At 35.4% G+C, this 22,232-nt stretch overlaps 1 protein-coding gene across 3 annotated transcripts in view; it reads right to left on the reverse strand.

The window, feature by feature from the left end:
• Positions 1 to 22,232, reverse strand: part of Atf6 (activating transcription factor 6) — a 208,009-nt gene that overhangs the window by 154,680 nt on the left and 31,097 nt on the right. For all 3 annotated transcript variants that reach the window (XM_077791002.1, XM_077791001.1, XM_077791003.1), the window contains 3 exons: positions 20,211 to 20,431; positions 3,340 to 3,525; positions 2,365 to 2,456 (listed from right to left, as the gene is read on the reverse strand). In XM_077791002.1, the coding sequence (XP_077647128.1) occupies positions 2,365 to 2,456; positions 3,340 to 3,525; positions 20,211 to 20,431 (499 nt within the window). The remainder of the gene's footprint in view (positions 1 to 2,364; positions 2,457 to 3,339; positions 3,526 to 20,210; positions 20,432 to 22,232) is intronic.

Consider the following 22,232-nt stretch of genomic DNA (forward strand, 5'->3'; position numbering starts at 1 on the left):
TGAAGGTCAGCCTGGGCAACTTAGTGAGACACTGTCTCAAAATAAAAAAGGGGTGACTCAGTGATAGAGCCAATGATATAAGGCTGCATGGAAAAAATAAAGAGGGGGAGCTCTTAGGAAGTAAGAATTTCACTACATTCTACATAGGTCAGAATATACCTGAGGAAATGCATTCAGACCAGGATATCACCTTCTAACATGTACACTGATCATCAGTGACAAGCACAAAGCCTTTAGTAAGGCTGAGCATTGAAGCAAGTCAGTTTGAGAGGAACTGGAGCCAGGAGAGGATTTGAAAACTAAATCATAGGACAAATAGGTCAAGAATTAGGACAGTTAAGTCTGGTTGCAGGCTTGCAGCAGGGAGAGAAAAATAAAGGAAGATAACATAATTAGTTTTAAACACGTAATGATTTCTAAGAAGTAAATTTCACTAAAAATTAACCAAAAACTAAATGAGCATTCATAAAGTTTCTTATAGCCTAAAAAGAAACTATTTAATCCTGCCATTTTCTTACCACCTTTTTACCCCAAAGTTCTTAAAAGGATAGTCCATACTCACCGTCTTGACTTCCTAAAGTCTTTTCAGGAAAACTGGCAAAATGTTGATAATTACTGAAGCTAGATAATGGGTTTAAGTGGGTTTATAACAACTTTCTCTAGTTTTCTACAGCTTGATAATCTTCATAACTAACTTCAATAATAAAAAAGAGATTATTCACCAGGCATGGTGGCACGTACCTATTATCCCAACTACTGTGGAGGCTGAGGCAAGAGGATCACAAATTTGAGGCTCACCTTGGCAACTTAGCAAGACTCTATTCAAAATAAAACAGCTGGGAGTTTAGCTCAGTGGTAAAGCACCCCTGGACTCAATCCCCCACACTGCCTAATAATAAAGAGAGAGAAAATTATTCAACTCATAGCTCCTTTCAGTTTTCAACTAACTTTAAGCTAGACTCCACGTCTACCCCTAATAAATTTGCTTTTCAAGACTACCATTGACCTGTTAATTATCAAATTCCTTTTTCTGCCTCTCCCAAACTCTCAGCAGCATGTGATACCATTGCCCAAGACCACCTTGAAATTCTTTTTATGTTAGCTTAAGAAAACCATTTCTTTGATTCTGTCCCTAACCCTGTTTGCTCTGATTTTCTTGTTCTACTGTTCATGTTCTTTTTTTTTTTTTTTTTTTTCTGGTGGTGCTGGATATTGAACCCAAGGTGTTATGCATGCTAGGTAAGCACTCTACCAACTGAGTTATATCTCCAGCCCCTGTTCATGTTCTTATTACTCTTATTACTCTCCTTTGTCTATTGTTCTCCTTGGATAATCTCATTTACTCCACTACCACTATCTATCTATGTGTCTATAATGGTAATGTCAGTATTCAGTCACTGTCCCAAACTTCCCATGCTAAAAATAAAAACTGTGTCGTCATCATAAATTGTCCATGTTTCTGATTGCTATTTCAGATAACTGTATCACCATTCAGTCTCTTAAGATAGAAATTTTGGAATTATCTTTAATTTCCCTTTTTTTTCTTCCTCATGTCTTCATTGTACCAGGTATTAAATCTCAGAGTCTGTATCTGAGATAGTCCATCCTTGATAACCATGGTTCAAGTTTAGACTCTCAATAATTACCTGAATTAAAGCAAAGATATTCTAATGCTGTCTCTGCCTTTGATCCAGTCCATTCTCAATATAACCCTCACAGTCATCTCCCAGATAAACAAAGCTAATTACATTACCCTCTGCCTAAAAACTTAGGGATGTCTCATTGTATAAAAGTACCCTTCATTATCTGGCTCCACAAATGCCCAAGAGGCTCATGCACACTCCTTGTATGTATAAGAGACACCAAACTTTTCATTTTTTTCTGAAAACGTCATACCATTTCATCATGGTGCCTTTAAACGTGCTGTTTCCCCTACTTGACATGTCTTTCCCAAACTTTCCATCTGGAAAACTGGTATTACACTTCAAAGTTCAGATTCCTCATTGGGGATTTTCCTTGTCATTCAATCATTCAACAAAAAAATGTGCTGTTACACTTATCAATATGTCATAAACTGTCACCCTAAGAACCCGCACTCTCATTTATGTTCTTTCAGTGCTTTGTTCATACTGCAGTAATTATACTCACCATATTATACCATAGTTACATGTCTCTTCTCTCAGTTGGATCATGATATATTTGAAGGTATGGCTCCTGTCCAATTACTCTTTACGTATCTAGGATGCTGATTTTGTTCTAAACAAATCAGTTTATCTCTAGATTATTACTAGAGCTAAAGAGTAACAAACAATGAGTATTCCAATTTTTAGCATTATTATCCAAAACAAATAGCTACATACTTACCTCATGGGTCCATAGTTCAGTATTACAAATGCCAATACTATCATGACACAGATAGCTCTTCGCTTTGGACTAGGGACTTTAAGCCTCTGGTTCTAAAGGAAATGACCATATGAAATACAATTAAACTACACATCAATCTCACAAAAAACATTATCTAAAAAAAAAAAAAACACCTTTCCTCTTTACTAGCTATATGAATGCCTTTTCTTATTTAAAAATAAAAACAAAACTGAAAAGTTGAGAAAATAGTTCTTTTTGAAATACTGAAGTAGAGCCTTCCAAGATTTCTTTTCCAAAAGAGAGAAGTCAAAGAGAAACAAATAGAGCAGAGAATTCAATAGTTTTATATTTTCATGAATCCCCAAAGAATTTTGAGACACTTCTGTAGTCTGTCTCCCTGTCTTTAAAATCACGGTTTTCACCAATGCACTGGAGTGTTACCATGTGCTCAGGCATTAAGATAGAAAGAACAATATAAGAAATCCCACTAAACAGGTATCTATTTGGTTCAGAACTCCACTGCAGTGGGAAATCCTAAGGCAGCAGACTTACGAACAGAACTGAGGAGAGATGATTAACCCTGGGACAAGCATGACAACCGAAGGCAAAAAGCAGTGCAGGCAGTCAGAGAAAAGATAACATTTTATTTTATTTTATATTTTCTTTTTTAAAAGGGAAGCCCTCATAGGACTATCCAGGAGTCTCAATCTGATTCACTTAGTCAGGAGTATAGAAGGTATTAAGGTAATGAATGAGTTAGAAGAAACCCAAGAAAAGTAGACTTGTAAATAGATTGGGAAGTACAGTTCAAAAGATTATCTTTCAAATTTTTTATCCTTGCTGAAAAATGTTTTTGGACTTATCGTACCCTTGTTTTCCTGGCACTATTGTTTTATATCACTTAAGATGTAAAAGTTTATTAATTTATAAGAAAAAACAACTTTAACCCATCTTAGCAAGCTCCATCACACTCACCTCTGATACAACTTCGTCCAATTGCCGTTTCAGTGACCCATTCTCTTTCTTCAGTTGCTCATTCTCTGAAAGGGCAGCCTTTAATCTAGCCTCTAACCCTAGCATATATTCTTTCTTTTTCTTGCGTGACTGACAAGCCGACTCTCGATTTTTTATCATACGTTGCTGCCTCCTTAGCACAGCAATCTAGGAAAAGTTAGGAAAAATCAGAATACTATGATTTCAGAATCAGATCAAAATAGATTAGGATATATTGATTTAAACAATTATTTTTAAACAACTGTGCTTAAAACTATATCTTAAAATAGCTTTTAAAATGTACTGTTCAAACTAAGTAAATAAAAATCAAAAGATGAAACAAGGCTTTTGGGAACCTAAATGTTAAATAATTTCTTCTGAAGTGTTCCTAAAGCTTATTTATTGATCTTCCAATTTTCTCTTTAGACACTCCCTTAGAAAGTTCCTTTAAATACATAAGCATACACAGTCACTCCTCAGTATTCATGGGGAGCTTGTTTCAATACTCCCCAGTTACCAAAATCTGCAGATACTCAAGACCCTTATATAAAATGGTTTAGTTTCTGCATATAACCTACTCACATTCTCTTGTATATTGTAAACCATCTCTGGATTACTTATTATATCTAGTATAATGTGTAAGTAGCCATTGTACCATATTGTTTAGGAAATAATAACAAAGAAAAAAGTCTATTTATGTATAACACAGAAATAATATTTTTCCTTAATGTTTTCTATCTCAGTTGATTAGATCAACTGAATATGGAACACAAAGATACAGAGGACCAATGATATATAAATCTTTAATCAACATCTCCATCCCTAAATTAATTGACTATGCTCCAAAGCCATATATCCAATTACCTATAAAACTACTTCTACTTGTAGAATCCAAATTCAGTATGTGAAAAGTGAACACATTTCCCTCTACCTAGATTTTTAAAAAATCTATCCATCTTCTATCAATAGTATCTCTCAAAATATAAAGGAGGAAATGATCATTATTATATCTTTTATTCTCTATATTCATTCCCACTCCCAATCCCTCATTTACTCACCAAATAATGTGTGAAATATATGTTAATGACCAACTTTCTTCCAGTAAATATGTGTCTTAGTTATCCCTTCCTATTTTCCACTAACATTCTCTTAACACAGGCACTCACTAACTTACCCAGACTACTGCAATAGATGCCTATTTGAATTGTCTTTGGTTTTATCTTGTCCACCAATTCTAAAACAACCCTCCAAATGTTTATCTTACCAACCCATTGCAAAGACAAGCTATTCATACTTCCCAGCTACCCACTTTTATTTTCAAATCCTTCCCTAATGTGATCACTCCCTACCTAAGGATGCTTTTTGCCCTAACTATACAACCATTCATGCTACATCCTTCAATCTTCTCATTTAAGGCTACTTAATAATCTCCTCCATGTCTAAATGATTTCTTTATTCATACTGTTTATTCCTATTTGGGATGTCATCTCCTCTACTGACTTTGTTCTAAGGTCCCTCTAAATTCCAATTATCCTTATTTGATATTTAAATTTTCTCTGAACATCTTATTCCTTATTATTTGGAAGATACACCAGAACACTCCAATGGTCTCAACTATTTTAAGAATGTTCACTTTACCTAGCTTTTCAACCTTGGAAACCAAAACTATGTCTGATACTACTTTTTTGTTTGATACCCACAATATCTACCATAATAAAAACTAACTGAACCAAGTTATTTTTGTTAAGTTTTCTAAACTAAGTTATAGAAACCATTATAATAACATTATAAGGGGCAAGGGGATTAAGGGAAAGAGGTAACAAAATTAAATCCATAAAAAAGCACCAGAGAATAATATTTAAATTGATTAGTGTTAAGTATACAGATGCCTAAAATATTGACGTCTATGTACTTTGGAATGGACTTTAAAAAATAAATATCCTACTGTGGGGTGTTCCATAACTCAATCAGTAAATTTAAAAATTTCATATAAATTTGTTTTAAAATAGTAACACAATTCCCATCCAAATACATTTCCTAGAAACAGGTATGCCAGAACCAATCATGTGATCTCCCATCACCAAGTACTGTCAACAATCTCTCAATCATAACCTACAAGAAATGTTATATTAAGTATCAAAAAAGGGTGTCTTTTTTCTTTTTTAACTTCACAAGTGTGCTAATTATATGATTACAACCATCATCTATAAAAATTTCCCCTGGGTAACAACTATACAACTATCCCACTCTTCAATAATGTTCTCTCTCTCTCTCTCTCTCTCTCTCTCTCACACACACACACACACACACACACACACATATACACACAGAGCAGCAGCAAGCCATGATGGATTGATTATTCACCAATTTCAAACTATTCTCTGGAAATATTCTCACTCTGTTCAGTCTAATGTTATTTTTAGTTATTGTCATTATTCCTGAGAATGCCAGTGTCCATAATTAATACTTAATAACAGAGTGCTGAAGTACACAGAGCACTGAACAAGTACACAAAAAAGAAGGTTCCAGATGGAAGAGTTCATACTAAAAGTTAGGTCAAAGGTAACCTGTTTTTAAAGGTCACATAACCTATGGAATCTGGGGAGGCATACAGATGGCACACTGTTTAATAAATTTCAAACAAGAATTGGGTATTTCTACAAACAAGAAAAGAACCTGCATATTATGCAATACTCAAGTTTTAAAGGTTGTCAATCCATATGCTTCTTACCAAGAAAAAAAAGAAAGAAAGAAAACCACCCATGGTCAAATATTCATTTTTCACACAGAAAAAGATTCATTATAATAGTCCTGAAATTACTCAATAAACAAAAAAGAAAAAAACAGAAGGGAAAGGAAAACCACAGGAATCAAAGAATATAGGCTTCCAACTTCATTTCTAGCAACCTATGTTCAATTATCCGAATAAACATTAAATTATTAAAAAAAAGTTATATGATATTTTTAGACTAAACACTTATGTACTGTGTGATGTTGCTGGAGGAGAGAGTTATTTCACTCTACAAGAAAAAAAGGACTTTTTTTTTTTTTTTTTTGGTGGGGAAGGGGGAAACAGGGATAGAATCAAGGGCACTTGACCTCTGAGCCACATCCCCAGCCCTATTTTGTATTTTATTTAGAGACAGGGTCTCACTGAGTTGCTTAGCACCTTGCTTTTGCTGAGGTTGGCTTTGAACTGGAGATCCTCCTGCCTCAGCTTCCCAAGCAGCTGGGATTACAGGCATGTGCCACTGCGCCAGGCTACTCTGTAAATTCTGTTTGGTAAACTGATTTTTGCACATATGATGCATCATAATCATCTCTGGCATGCAATGAGAACAGCACTATAGGATTTCTATTATTTTGACATTTCATAAAATATTTAAATCATCTCCATTTGTTGAAATTACTACAGTTTTTAAAATTCCTTAAAATAAGACTCATTATTGGATTTACTGTTAGAGAGTAGAAGGGCCAAGGTTAAAGGTCAGTTCACTCCAAGCCCAAACGTACTTATACAATGGTTCCATGCTGCTTTTTTTTTTTTAATTGCTTTTATTTTTTAAATACATGACAGTGGAATGCATCACAATTCTTATTACACATACATACCACAATTTTTCATATCTGTTTGTATATAAAGTATGTTGACACCAATTCATGTCTTTTTTTTTAAGAGAGAGAGACAGAGAGAGGGAATTTTTTAATATTTAATTTTTTTTTTAAGTTTTCGGCGGATACAACATCTTTGTTTGTAGTGCTGAGGATCGAACCCGGGCCACATGCATGCGCACTACCACTTGAGCCACATCCCCAGCCCCCAATTCATGTCTCCATACATCTACTTTAGATAATGATATCCATCACATTCCACCATCATTGCTAACTCTCTGCCCTCTCTCTTCCCTTCCCACCCCTCTGCCCTATCTAGAGTTGTCTATTCTTCCCATGTTCCCTCTCCCTAACCCACTATGAGTCAGTCACCTTATATCAGAGAAAACACTCACCATTTGTTTTTTTGGGATTGGCTAACTTCACTTAGCATTATCTTCTCCAACTACATCCATTTGCCTGCAAATGCCATGATTTTATTCTCTTTTATTGCTGAGTAATATTACATTGTGTATATATGCCCCTTTTTAATCCATTCATCTACTGAAGGGCATCTAGGTTGGTTCCACCGTTTAGCTATTGTGAATTGTCCTGCTATAAACATTGATGTGGCTGTGTCCCTGTAGTATGCTGTTTTTAAGTCTTTTGGGTATAGACAGAGGAGAGGGATAGCTGGGTCAAATGGTGGTTCCATCCCAAGTTTTCCAAGGAATCTCCATACTGCTTTCCATATTGGCTGCACCAATTTGCAGTCCCACCAGAATTTAGCAGTGTGCCTGTTGAGAGCCACAGCTGAAGGGGCCCCAGCAAACTTCCAGCTGCCAGCAAACTTCCAGCTGCCAGCTGATGATTGGCTCACAGCAGCCCTAGCAAACTTCTAGCTGCCAACTGATTGGCTCTTCTGCGGTGATGCTCATTGGGCTGTTTCCCTCCCCTTTCAGACCACAGAGCTGCTCATTGGGGGACTTTTTTTGGCTCTGCCCTGGCGACCCAGCCAATCGTCCTCAAGAGCAGTGGTGGGGGGGGGGCCTTGTGGTGGGAATCTGGTGGTGGCAGTTGGGCTCTGAGGGAATTCCTGAAGAGCTGTGTGGTGTGGTGTGTGTTCTAAAAATAAAGTTCGTTTCTTTTGACAAGTGGCTCCTGAATTGTGCCCAGCCAGACTGCGGCATTTGGTGGCCAGCAAGGGGAAAGACTGAGGGTAAGTGATAAGGTAAACTGCTCGCCCCTGAGGCCAGGGCGAGAGGATGGGTAGCCAGTTTAAGATTCTTCTTTTGTTTTGCTTCACTTTTGTTTTAAGTTGCCTGTCCCTGGAGATGTGTAAGATGGAAGAAAAACCGCTCACATCTGAGAAACAGATAGGGAGAAAGGACGGATGAACATTTCAGGAGGATAGAAAGGCTATAATGATTTTCTGTTGTTCCAATTTTGTTTCATTCTGTTTCAGTTTTGTTTGGCCTTATCTTGTTGGGTTGTATTATAGTTATAGTAGAAATATTCAAGTAAAAGAGAAGGTCTCTCGAGCTAGTCAGACAGAGAAAAAAATTCAAGTAAAACAGATGGTCTCTCGAGCTAGTCAGAGAAAAAAATTCAAGTAAAAAAGAAGGTCTCTCGAGCTAGTCAGACAGAGGAAAAAATATCATCTTCCCATAAATTTATGGGGACGAAATGTCCTAGATCAATTAGGCTTGACATTAACAAATAACATCAACCAAAATGCACCCACTATTATGACTAAACAAGGTTTTAGGAAAGGAAAAAGATTAGAAAAACAAGAACAAGGTATAGCAGCACCAATACAAATAAATCAAGGAACGGACAGACATGGGTTGGATTTTCAGAAAGGGCCACTGAGACAATAAAAATTACTTGGAAATCAGAAAGACCAGTATGGGTTCCTCAGTGGCCCCTGACTAAAGAAAAGATACAAGCAGCCCATGACCTGGTCAAACAACAGTTAGCGGAAGGACATATACAACCTTCTGTATCTCCCCACAATACTCCCATTTTTGTCATCAAAAAGAAATCTGGTAAATGGAGATTATTGCAAGATTTAAGAGCCATTAATAATGAGATGGTTATTATGGGACCTGCTCAATCGGGGATTCCTCAATTGTCTGCTTTGCCAAAAACCTGGTATGTTTTAGTTATAGATATTAAAGATTGTTTTTTTTTTTCAATTCCAATTCATCCTGAGGATAGTCGACGTTTTGCATTTACTATCCCTGCACTGAATCATGAAGGTCCTGATCAGAGATATGAATGGAAAGTACTCCCTCAAGGGATGGCTAACAGCCCAACTATGTGTCAAATGTATGTTAACAAAGTAATCCAGCCACTTAGAAATCAAAATCCTGAACTACAAATATTTCACTATATGGATGATGTATTATTAGCACACAAAGATAAAAACACATTGCTAGAATGTTATGCCACACTTAAAAACTTATTAAAAAATTATAATCTAGAGATAGCAATAAAGTACAATTAAATTTTCCAATTAATTATTTAGGGGATCTATTATCCTCAACCATGGTCCATCCACCAAAAATTCAAATACAAGTAGATCAACTCAAATCACTTAACTTTCAAAAGTTATTAGGAGACATAAATTGGATAAGGCCTTATCTAGGTATACAAACAGGAGAGTTGCGACCTTTATTTGATATCCTAAAAGGTCCATCAGATCCAAATTCACCCCAAATGTTAATGCCTGAAGCAAGAAAGGCATTAAAAATCATTGAAACATATATGGAAAATATGCATTTGGATAGAATTGATACAAGTTTGCTTTTATTATTTATTGTACTACCAACAAAAAATATTCCTACAGGAGTATTTTGGCAAGAAGGTCCATTATTATGGATACATTTATCTTATTCTCCTAACACTATTCTTACTAGGTATCCTGAGGCTGTAGGACAATTAATACTCAAAGGATAAAAGCAGCAAAGGGACTGTTTGGAATTTCTCCCAATAAAATTATTACTCCATATACTATGGATCAAATTGATGAGTTAGCTAATGAGTTAAATACTTGGGCAATAATCATGTGCAAATCTAATGTTTCATTTGATAACCACTTACCATCTAATCCTTTATTGTCTTTTTGGTCATTGCATCCTGTAATTTTTCCAAAAATGACAAGAAAAACACCTATCATGAATGCTCCAAATATATTCACTGATGGGTCAAATAATGGTACAGCAGCAATAGTTACACCTGATCAAACTTTTACATTTTTAGTACCCAAACACTCAGCTCAAAAGGTAGAGCTTAATGCAGTATTACAAGCTTTTGTGATGTTTAAAGATTCTGTATTTAATTTATTTTCCGATAGTCAGTATATAGTTAATGCTATAGTATCCCTTGAAGATGCTGGTAGGATTTCCCCTTCCTCTACTGTTTTCTCTTTGCTTTCCACTATACAAAGTCTAATCTGGGACAGAAAAGACCCATTCTTTATAGGACATATTAGGGCACATACAGGATTGCCTGGAGCCCTTAGTTTGGGCAATGATTTAGCAGATAAAACTACACATGACATACATATTTTCTCTACACTAGAAGAAGCTACAAATTTTCATAAAAAGTTCCATGTCAATGCTAATACTTCACAAAAGCATTTTAAAATAACTAAGGAACAAGCTAGACAAATAATAAAACAATCTCAAAATTGTGTGACCTTTTTACCACAAGTTAATCTTGGAGTCAATCCTAGAGGACTGATACCTAACCATATTTGGCAGATGGACGTCACACACTTGCCAGAATTTGGAAAATTAAAATATTTGCATGTTACAGTTGATACTTCTTCCAGATTTTTGATGGGCTCCCTTCATGCCAGAGAAAAAACTAAAGATATTATAGCTCATTGCTTACAAAATTTTGACACTGTGGGCGTTCCAAAACAGTTAAAAACAGATAATGCCCCTGGTTATACTTCTACCTCTTTTAAACAATTTTGCTCATCATTTGGCATTACTCATATAACAGGAATCCCATACAATTCACAGGGACAAGGCATAGTTGAAAGAGGTCATCAAACTATTAAAATGTACTTATTAAAGCAAAAAGAGGGAATTGGGAAGGGGTATATATTCCTCAAAGATAAACTTAAAATAACCCTTTTTACTCTAAACTTTTTAAATTTGGATTCATCAGGACTTAGTGCTGCGGAAAGGCATGTGTCCAAAAAACGTACATAAACCCAAGGTACTTTGGAAGGATATTCTAACAGGACAATGGAAAGGTCCTGACCCAGTAATTATCTGGAGTTGGGGGTCTGTTTGTGTGTTTCCACAGGGAGAACAGCAGCCGATTTGGATTCCAGAGAGATTAACTAAGGTCCTGACCCAGTGATTGTCTGGAGTCGGGGGTCTGTTTGTGTGTTTCTACAGGGAAAACAACAGCCGATTTGGATTCCAGAGAGATTAACTAAAGCGATTTCTACAGACCAAAAAGAAGATGATTTGGCTCAAATCCATAACAGCTGATATCCAGAACTCCAGTTTGGCTACTCTAACATCTGCGACAGAACCAGGATGCTTTTTTCAATATCTATTTTATTATTGCCCTTTCCCACATCATGAAGTTCTATTTTGTTTTTTGAGCTCATACAGACCTAGGTTAATGTTTTGCTGATCAGATCTATTTTTGACTATAGAGTTTTTAAACATTGCAATGGAGATTTCACCTGTAAAAAGTTATAAGGCCTTTACTATTATGTTTTGTATGTATTATGTGTGCACACTTGTGTTTTATGTTGTATGTTTGTATGTACGTATGTCCATATATCATATATGATGAGCGCTCATGAAAAAATGGATCCAAATATTTTTTTTATTCACGTGATTTAAATGGTTTAATTTAAATTGGGTAAACAGCTGTTGAGGATTATTTTATTATGTGAACAAAAAAGGAGGTTAACAGATCTGTTTGTTTACTTTCACCTTTCCTTTTCATTATATTTAATAATTCTGTTCAAGATAATGTAAATTGTTCAGAAAATTGTTTTCTTTTAGTGCCTTCTGGAATGTTACATAATTTTTTCTTTAGCTGTTATTGCCAGAATTCCTATCTTCATCCCAGTGCCGGTGAAGACAAAGATAAAACCAATCTACAGCTTCTGCAATAGCTATCACTGAACTGCTTGCAGAACTTGCCTGGACTATGTACCACTTGTATGCATTGTGAACTCACTTGTATGCCTTGTGAACTATCTGTTGGTGCAGTGACTGTGGTAGTGTTGGGGTATTTTTGCTGATGGTGTCATCAGTGGTACAATTTTTCCAAAAGGAGCCATCACTGAACAACTTGCCTGGACTATGTATCACTTGTATGCATTGTGAACTCACTTGTATGCACTGTGAACTATCTGTTGATGCAGCGACTTGTGGTAGTGTTGGGGTATTTTTGCTGATGGTGTCATCAGTGGTATAATTTCTCCAAAAGGAACCATCAATTGGCTTGGTGTATCCTCCTCCCTTTTGCTTGTGATGGTCGTTCAGCTAAAATTTGGGGGCCGACAGAGGTGAGGCAAAGAACCTCACCCCCACCTCCGCTGGTACAAAGACCTATCCACAGGTGTGGCTGTATGCTGGACCAGTAGTCAATGACGGGTAAGATCCAATTACAATGGTACCAACCTAAGACAGGAGGCTGACGCCTTGAGGTCAGCTCATCCGATGACGGGTAAGGACCATATGTAGTATTGGACAACCTAAGGCAGGCACGGTCCCTAAGCCACATGCTTGTTGTTTAAACAGAGAGGGGGAGATGTTGAGAGCCACAGCCAAAGGGGCCCCAGCAAACTTCCAGGGGGCCCCAGCAAACTTCTAGCTGCCAGCTGATGATTGGCTCACAGCGGCCCCAGCAAACTTCTAGCTGCCAGCTGATTGGCTCCTCTGTGGTGATGCTCATTGGGCTGTTTCCCCACCCTTTCAGGCCACGGAGCTGCTCATTGGGGGACTTTTTTGGCTCCGCCCACGCGACCCAGCCAATTGGCCTCAAGAGCAGGAGGAGTGGGGGCGGGGGTTGAGAGGCTTGTGGGAAGCTGGTGGTGGCAGTTGGGCTCTGAGGGAATTCCTGAGGAGCTGTGTGGTGCGGTGTGTGTGTTCTAAAAATAAAGTTCATTTCTTTTGACAAGTGGCTCCTGAATTGTGCCCAGCCAGACTGTGGCAACCTTGTATCACTCTAATACCAAAATCAGATGGACACATCAAAGAAAACTTCAGACCAATAACTTTGAAGAACATATATGCAAAAATTCTTAATAAAATATTGACAAACCACATTCAAAAACATATAAAAAGATAATGTACTGTGATCAAATGGGCTTCATTCCAGGGAAGCAGACTTAGTTCATCATATAAAAATCAATAAATGTAATTCACCACGTAAACAGTTAAGGACATGAACCACATGATTATTTCAATAGATGCAGAAAAATGCATTTGACTCATATTTTAAAAAATAGAGAAACTAGCAACAGAAGTAACTTAACTCAACATTGTAAAAACTACAAACCCAAGGTCAACATTATACTGAACATAGAAAAAGTGAAAGCATTTCCTATAAAAGCAGAAACAAGACAAATTTGCCTACTCTCATCATTCCTGTTCAACATAGTCCTTGAAACTCTACCCAGAGCAAACAGGCAAGAGAGAGAAATTAAAGAAATACAAATAAGTAAAGAAGAGTTCAAATTATCTCTATTTGCTAACAACATGATTCTATACTTAGAAGACCCAAAAAACTCCAACAGACAACTTTTAGACCTGATAAACAAATTTAGTAAAGTAGCAATATACAAGATCAAAACTCATAAATCAATTGCTTTCTTATACTCCAAAAATGAATTTGCTAAAAAAAAAAATTAGGAACACTATTCTATTCACAATAACATCAAAACAAACACACAACAACAATAACAACAACAACAACAACAACACCCTTGGGAATCTAACCAAGGAGGTGGAAGACATCTACAATGAAAATTACAGAACACTGAAAAAATAACATGAAGAAGACCCTAGAAGAAGAAAGGCCTCCCAGGTTCTTGGATAGGCAGAATTAATATCATCAAGATGGTCATATTACCAAAAGCATTTCATACAGATTCAACGCAATCTTCATCAAAATAACAATGACATTCTCCACAAAATTAGAAAAAGCAGTTCCAAAATTCATTTGGAAAAATAAGAGATCCAGAATAGCCAAAGCAATCCTAAAGCAAAAAGAGCAATGCTGAAGGCATCACAATAATGGACCTCAGGTTGTACTACAGAGCTATAGTAACACAAACAGCATGGTATTGGCTCCAAAACAAACATGAAGACCAGTGGAACAGAATAGAAGACAGAGAGACAAACCCACATAAATACAGTCATCTGACATTAGATAAAGGTATGCCAAAAACATACACAGGAGAAAAGATAGCCTGAAGAATTGTAAAGTACAGGAAGGCAGGTGGAAGGGAAAAGGGGAGAAAAAATAGAAGTACTGGGGATTCTAATGAAGCAAAACATATTCCATAAATATATGAACATGTCAAAATGAACTCCATAATCATAAAAAGAACTGCATCAGAAAAGATGCACACAAAACTAGTACACTGCATGACTGCTTCTGGGCAGAGGAACCTATTTGCTAAGAACTATATCCCTAGAATGAATTCCCAGGATAAGTCTGCAGGAAAGGTAATCAGAGCCAGGAATGGTAGCTCATACCTGAAGTCCCAGCAGCTTGGGAGGCTTAGGCAGGAGGATTGTGAGTTCAAAGCCAGTCTCAGCAACTTACTGAGGCCCTAAACAAAGTGAGACCCTGTCTCTAAATAAAATATAAAAAGGGCTGGGGATATGGCTTAGTGTTTAAGTAATCCTGGATTCAATCCCCGGTACCAAAAAAAACCAAACAACAACAACAACAAAAACACTGAAAGGCAATCAGAGAAAGGAGAGAAAAGTATTTAATTATGTAAGATATAATCCATATCCTTTAAAAATGATTATTAGCTAGCTTTATCAGGATGCCAAACTGAAAAACAGAAAATAAAGAAGCTAGAGCTGCCACAACAAAAATCTGCACTAATGCAAAAGGGGGCAGGAGAGGGATGGCAACCCTGTTCACTTCCATTTCCAAAGCTACTGTAACCACAATGAAATTTAACTTCCAAAATCTTTATTCAAGATAAACTTGTAGAAGCCCCAAAACTCCACTTAAAAGAAATGGCAAATATTTTAACAAGGCATGTTTTTCCTTTATTTGCAGAGTCCCTGGTAGTAGCAGGAACTCTGCAAATAAAAGTAGTCAGCACAGAAGTAATTTTTTCTAAACTCTAGATAGGTTTTTAGATCTCCAAATTTTTCTTGTTGAATTGGTTTTGATAGATTCATCTACTTTGCAGCCTAAAGAAATACTATAAATTTAATGTTTTCATTGTTAAAGAATTCAGTTATTAAAAAAGTGTCTATTCATCATTTATCTTCTAAAATATAAGCCAGCCACATAATTTAAGGCTGAAGATTCAGTTCATATCTCAAACAGAGGCCCTATTCTTGGGTCTTACTCTTAAAACAAAGCCAAATCTCTATAGACATTTAGCTTGCTTTTTTCTGAAACAGAACACAGGCACTCTTCATTTTTTCGTGTGGCTTTGCATTACAAATAGATTATTACAGACTCATGTTTCTTGAGAGACACTGCTAGTGGGTCTCTTGTTGTTCCTACACACATCTACTGAGTATGCTAAGAATGCAAAGCCCTGATCACTATTTCCCAGGCCATTTTCCAGAGTTTCCAGCATCTTCAAACAATAAGGTAAAGCCTGCATTTAGACAATGAAGAAGCTTGCTTTCTGTTTCGGTAAAAATGGTAGATTCCTCAAGTTCACATTCTTCCCCTGAAAAAAAAGGAATGCTATATACAGAGCATCCACCTGGGCCCACATCACGTTACTCCCATGCTAACAATACTAACATCTGAAATCTCAAACTTAACTCTTTAACCCCCTTTCTAGAGAAAAGAAATAAAAAAGATCCAATTTGGCATGTCTGGAGAATGGTCCTTCACATCATTTCTAAACCTAAAGGCCAATGGAAAGGGATTTCCCAACCACCACCTCTCTTTTCATCATGGTTGTGGGACCCCAGGCAGAAACTTCCAAAGGACAGTCTTTTGGCAACAAAGGGGAATCAAAGTCTTTAACCAAAGGTTTAGAAAGAGGATGTAAAGTGATATAGGGTTTGGAAGATGTTCAGAAGGAATACCTAGGACCTCCTGGCAGTATAGTCTGTACTTTTTGTTTTTGGTGGGGAAGGGTCGGGGGTTAGTACTAGAGGTTGAACCCAGAGGCACTCTACAACTCAGCTACACTCTCCACCCTTTTAATTTTAATTTTTTATGTTGAGGCAGCATCTCACCAATTTGCTAAGGCTAGCCTCAAATTTGTGAACCCCCTGCCTCAGCCTTCCAAGTCACTGGGATTATAGGCAGGTGCCACTGCACCCTGTTAGTCTGTACCTCTTAATCATCTTCTCATGTAAGGTTATTTCTAATTCTTGATAATTTTCTTTCCATTGTTCAAACCTGATTTCCACTAGGAGTCTTTGTTCCACCTTAGCCCACTGTGGAATACGTATAATTTAACCAATTTTTTCTTGGTCCTTTGTCCCAACAATCCTAATAATGTAATTCAATAATCTTCAAACCAAGGCAGTAACATTTCATAAATTTTTGGGATTATGGTGGGTAGGAGGAACTAGTAAAGGCAGTGCAGATTGAAACACAAACACAGTGCTTGTTTTCAAGCCTTTGGTTCAGCATCTGGCAACATTCAATTGCCCTTTAGAGAAAGATAAGCATGCACTCCTATGAAGTCAACTTTGTAGTTCTGAGATTACCATTTATTAACAAACTACATAGAGAATTTCTAAATTGAAATGAGAGATCACGTTCATTTTTTCCATCAGGATCAGAGCCAAAAACAAACCATATTTCTCGAAAACTTAGGTGAGGTTTTGTTAAACAAAACAGATTTACCAATAAAAGGCAGGAAGAGTGAAATTATAATTTGAACCAGGCAAACTGTTTCATAACAGAAAATGTGGCACTTAATGCAGTTTGCAGAATATGGTATGCTAAAAACGCTACTTATAGCAATAGGAGGCCTCTAGAGAGTAAAACCAGCCAAACAAAAGAACTTTAAAAGGTAGGAAAAAAGTATCCATGTCACCATTACAAAACCACAAGGTTGATAATTTTTTTTCTGAATTAAAACTTTTTCTCCACACTTTTGGTTTAAAAATACAAAAAAAAAAACATATGATAAAAAAATTTTCTTTGTGAATTAGAAATTTATACTAATTCAAATTTATCCTAATTTAATGTGACTTGAGTCCAACAAGCACATATACTGTTAAGTCAACCAACTTACAGAAGACTATATAAGCATATCAAAGTTCTCTTCTGCAGCTCCTTCTGGAAGAGATTTACTTTGAGTTCCTGAATGTGTTGGCCAGCTGATAGGACAGACTGGTGCTTCTTTCATTGAAATAAATAGTCAAAACTCTACTAAAAAACTTTTGCTGAAAAGTCTTGGCTCACTTCCTGATGTACTAGCCAAGTGAAAATAAGCACAAAAACTTCAATGTAAGTTGACTAGAAAATTATTCTGATAGTCTTTTGGTCTCTAGCACTAAACACAGAGTACCTGAGTTAGTCTTTTATAATAATGTCAATTCTAATTTTTGGAAAGTAATTAGAAAGCTAGTCAATAAATATTGCTAAAAACAAGCTAATACTAATTAGTGTGACACTTTCTCATCTCACACATCCCCTAGTTTCTCAGTGTCAATGCAACTTTGACAGCAAATTACTCAATAAATTTTCAGAGCCTTCTTAAGAGTACAAAAGCAGAAGAGACATGATCTTTCACATCAAAGAACTAATAAAATATGTCTGGCTAATATACTAACATATAATTAACTGAAATATGTTTCCAGATTATAAATGGGTCAGCAGCATACAATGATGATTGCCAATATTCAGATGCTCATTATTTAGATACTGAATCTAAAAGAAGAAAAAAAGACCTCCTCTGGTTTCCAACTCCAGATAACTTATCTGCACTTGTTCTAGATAAGTCCTCTAGAAAAATTCTCTTATTCTCCACATGACAACTTTCACTTCTTGGAAGATTTCTCCCAAGTTACTTTCAGCCTTCTTCACGTTACTGAATCATTCCAATCCTTAAACCACTCCTCTTCCTATAACACAGTTTCTAGACACCCTCCCCTCCTAGCTATGTTCCTCTTGATTGTCCAAGATTGGGATGTCATAAATGCATGAATACAGACTTTAACAACTATATCATACTATTGACTTATATATTTTAAAAGTTCAGATTAGTCTTTATCTTTTTTTTTCTTTTCTTTTTTTTGCAGTGCTGAGAATTGAACCCAGGGCTTCTTCACACATGCTATTTTTTATTTTATGTGCAAATTATTTTTAAAAAATATTTTAAATGTCCTAACATATTACATAAATTAACTTCAAATATTTTCTATTGTTAAGTTTCATTTGGGTATATTATATAAGAAACATTCAAGTTCATAATTTAAAGAGTATTAAAAGAAAATATAAAGGGATCCTTTTAATTTTTTTATATCCTTTTTCCTCATTCTTAACTCTAGTCTTCTCTGAAAAGCATACTCTTTTTTTATTGGTTGTACAACTTCTTGATAGTAAATACCATGGAATATTTTAGGATTTTTCTTATCACTGTTCTTTTACAATATTTTATAAATTTTCCCATACACCAAAAGAAAAGAAATATAAAACAACCAGCTTCTATCATATTTTTCCAATCTTGCTTTCTTTATCCTGTGCTTTATCCTGTGCTACAAAATATTTTAAAATAAAACCTTGCTTTGTACTGTTCCACCTTCAACTGAAACACATCCTATACATTAGTATCTATTAAGCTGTAAGCATTGTGCTTACCTTTTCTAGTCCTCAAAATAAACTAATAGTCAACTCTAATTCCATATTGTTCATATTCTCTATTCTGTTATGACAGTAATTTGCCTATACCATGTCTTGGCATGCACTATTTTTAGTATTTACACAAACTATAGGACCCTTTTCTAGAACTTGGGTGTTCTATTCTCACTAGACAGTATTTCTTTGTTATGAGTTTTTACAATATTGCTACTTGAGATTACGTGGTTGTGTTTATGCAATAGTAGAGCAAATTCACAACTAAGTGGGTAATTGACACCATGGTTAATGAATTCTGATAGGCAGATCAGAGAGTGGTCTGATAAAAAAAAAACAGCATATTCACTGGATTCATAAAATATTTTGTAAAAGTCCTTTAGAAGAAAGGATGAAATAGCAATATTAACAACTAGTAATATCCATTTTTTATTTTAAAGAAAATATATAGGCTTTGCTTGTCAAAATTTGAGAGAATCTACTGTTAGATTATGAAACTTTGATTATATTTTAGGACCTGGATATTCTGTTATATATTCACTTACTGTGGAATATATAACAAAATATTTCTAGTCACTTTCAAAGAAAGCAAGTTAGCTGGCAAGTGATGTAACTGGCTTTAGAGAATAATAGATCTTAGGAAACTCTGTGAAGTATAAGTTACAACAAATCCCTACAACATGCTAGAAAATTTGAAGGTTTGCAAAGATAGGAAAGTTCCAAATAATTATCAAGAGACAGAATTCCTAAGGGTAGGAATATCATTATGCAGTGCTGAAAACCCTTCAAGAAGTCTAGAGAAGCTAAATATAAAACCTGCCTTAAAAAGTTGTCCACAGACTCTTATCTGGGAAGTTGCTAAAAATATTTCAGTCAGGAAACATGAAAGAATCTGTAAAATATTAATAGATGATTAGGTGGAGGAGGTTTGAGGAATGTGATGAGAGGGTTCTAAAATAGTAGTAAAGAAGAGGGAGGTATGCATACTTCATTTTTCATCAAATCACCTCAGTCTTTAACATTTGCCTTCATGGAAAAAAAAATTTTAAGAAAAAAAAATTTTTTTTCATTTAGAGTCAAACATAATAAGCCTTACCCTCATTTTCTACCTAACACTAGATGTGCAATTTTTTTATTTCACACAATATAACAAGCTTTTAAAAAGAGAAAAACAAGACAACAAAAGTAGAAGGTATTTTTGGACTTTAGAAATCAGGCATTAAAAAAGGGTAAAGTTTTAAACTTACATCTGAAACCACATTTTTCACGGGACTTTGTAGGACGGGTTTAGTCACAGAAAGTTTTCCATTCACTGGGCTGTTCACCACAGGGGCGGGAACTACATTCACCACCTGGTTAGGTAGCTGTGTGGCTCCCCCACCCACAGCAAGGACAGGCTGAGCAGAGGGCAGAACTCCAGGTGCCTGAAGTTGTACCACAGTAGGCTGAGAGAGCAAAAGAGTCTGACCTGTGTTAGAAAAAAGAAATCAGAGAGTGCACAATTATGGTGGCTGGGAAAACAGTTTAAAATCTAGGTCTTTTCTGCAGACATAATAGCTAAGATCAACACTGAGGAATTTCACACCAGCAAGTAAAACATAACCAATAGCACCATACATTCTGCTATTGTGTTTTTAATGAAACCATCCTCTTTGAGTTATCACTAACAATATACTTCCAAAACAGGTATGATGATGCACGTCTGTAGTCCCAGCACTTGAATAGCTAAGGCAGGAGGATCCCTTGAGCCAAGGAGTTTGAGCCCAGTTTGGACAACACAGGGAGACCTCATCACAAAAAAATAAATATAAAAAACAGTATTTTTCATATTTACCTTTTCAACTACAAACACATCAAATTTGCTACTATTTATATATAGAGAGATTCTCTAAGTATTAACCTCTAAAGTGTACTAGTGCTATAAGGATTTTTCATATTATAAATAACAAATCTTTTATATTGAACACAAAGAACCATGTATTTTAAATTATATGATTATAAACATATACAATACTGAAAAGCTACTGAAAAAATGGGATAACAAGGATTACAAATACCAAAAAAGTTAAAACCATTTTAGATGATTTCTTAGCTAACAAACACAGTAAATACAAATCTGTAATTTAAAAGTCTGTAGATAATACCAACTCTTTCAACCCCTGCCAAAAAAAAAAAAAGGCCTTCAAATCTTTTCTTAGCCTTCACATTTATCAGTATTTTAAACTTGTGCTTACCTGAGAACTAGTATTATTACCCTAAAGAAAACTTATACAACTCATAACACTGATCTATTAAAAGTTTTACTTGCCTGCTAAGTGTTTCCTTTCAGATCTGACCAATTTTATAAGGTGCTGAAAGCCTGGCCTAATATCCACAGCTGCTTGGGCCTAGCTAGCAAACTAAAAAGGTACTATAGCAACCAGCAACTAAATTTCCATATAAATTTATAATTCTTCTTTAAGGAAAAAAAAAGTATTATTTTTTCAGACAGTTTAACATGGCTCATAAAATTCAGCTTGGTATTTCAAAGGATTAGGAAAAACTAAAAATCAAAATAATGTTTTAGAACACCTGTTTTTTTAGAACATTTTTCTTGGTTAAAAAAGACCACTGTTATAAAATTAATGTCTTTGTTTCAGATGACCTAGAAAACACACAAAAAATAGAATTTAACTAACAGCATTTTATCCTAGATAAATTAGTAAATTAGCAAGAAGAAAGATCTAAAAATAATTTTATAGATTCATAATATATACAGTTTATTTAAATAATTGCTAAACATTTTTATCTTCTCATTTTCTCTTGTACTCATTTTTATTATGACATAAAAACAAACTGTGGAAATGGCCCCTAAACAGATATAAATTTAAACATAAGACCAAGGATTAGGTTTTTAGTAATACTTAGTAAGAAATTACAATTAAAATCTACAGAAAATTCTTGCTACAAATATGGATTTGAGGATGCCTTGCAAAATGTCACAAGGCTACCAACCTTCTGACCCATACTCCAGGATCTATAGTTCACAGATTGAAAACCACTGACTTAAACCAATATTTTGAGAAGTGATGTAATGTTCCATATCCTCTTAGTTTAAAAATTATGATTAAAAAAAATGCCTGCCCAAAACTTTGGGACTACTCCCAAGAATAGAAGACAAAGGAAACAGAATTAAATTACTTCAAAGAAATCATCAGACTTCTAACTTCAGTTACAGATTTAAAGGATTGGCAGAAAATGCATGCAGGCAGCTGTAATATTGCTTAAAA

The sequence above is a fragment of the Urocitellus parryii genome, chromosome 11 (genome assembly GCF_045843805.1).
Source record: "Urocitellus parryii isolate mUroPar1 chromosome 11, mUroPar1.hap1, whole genome shotgun sequence".
Lineage (NCBI taxonomy): Eukaryota > Metazoa > Chordata > Mammalia > Rodentia > Sciuridae > Urocitellus > Urocitellus parryii.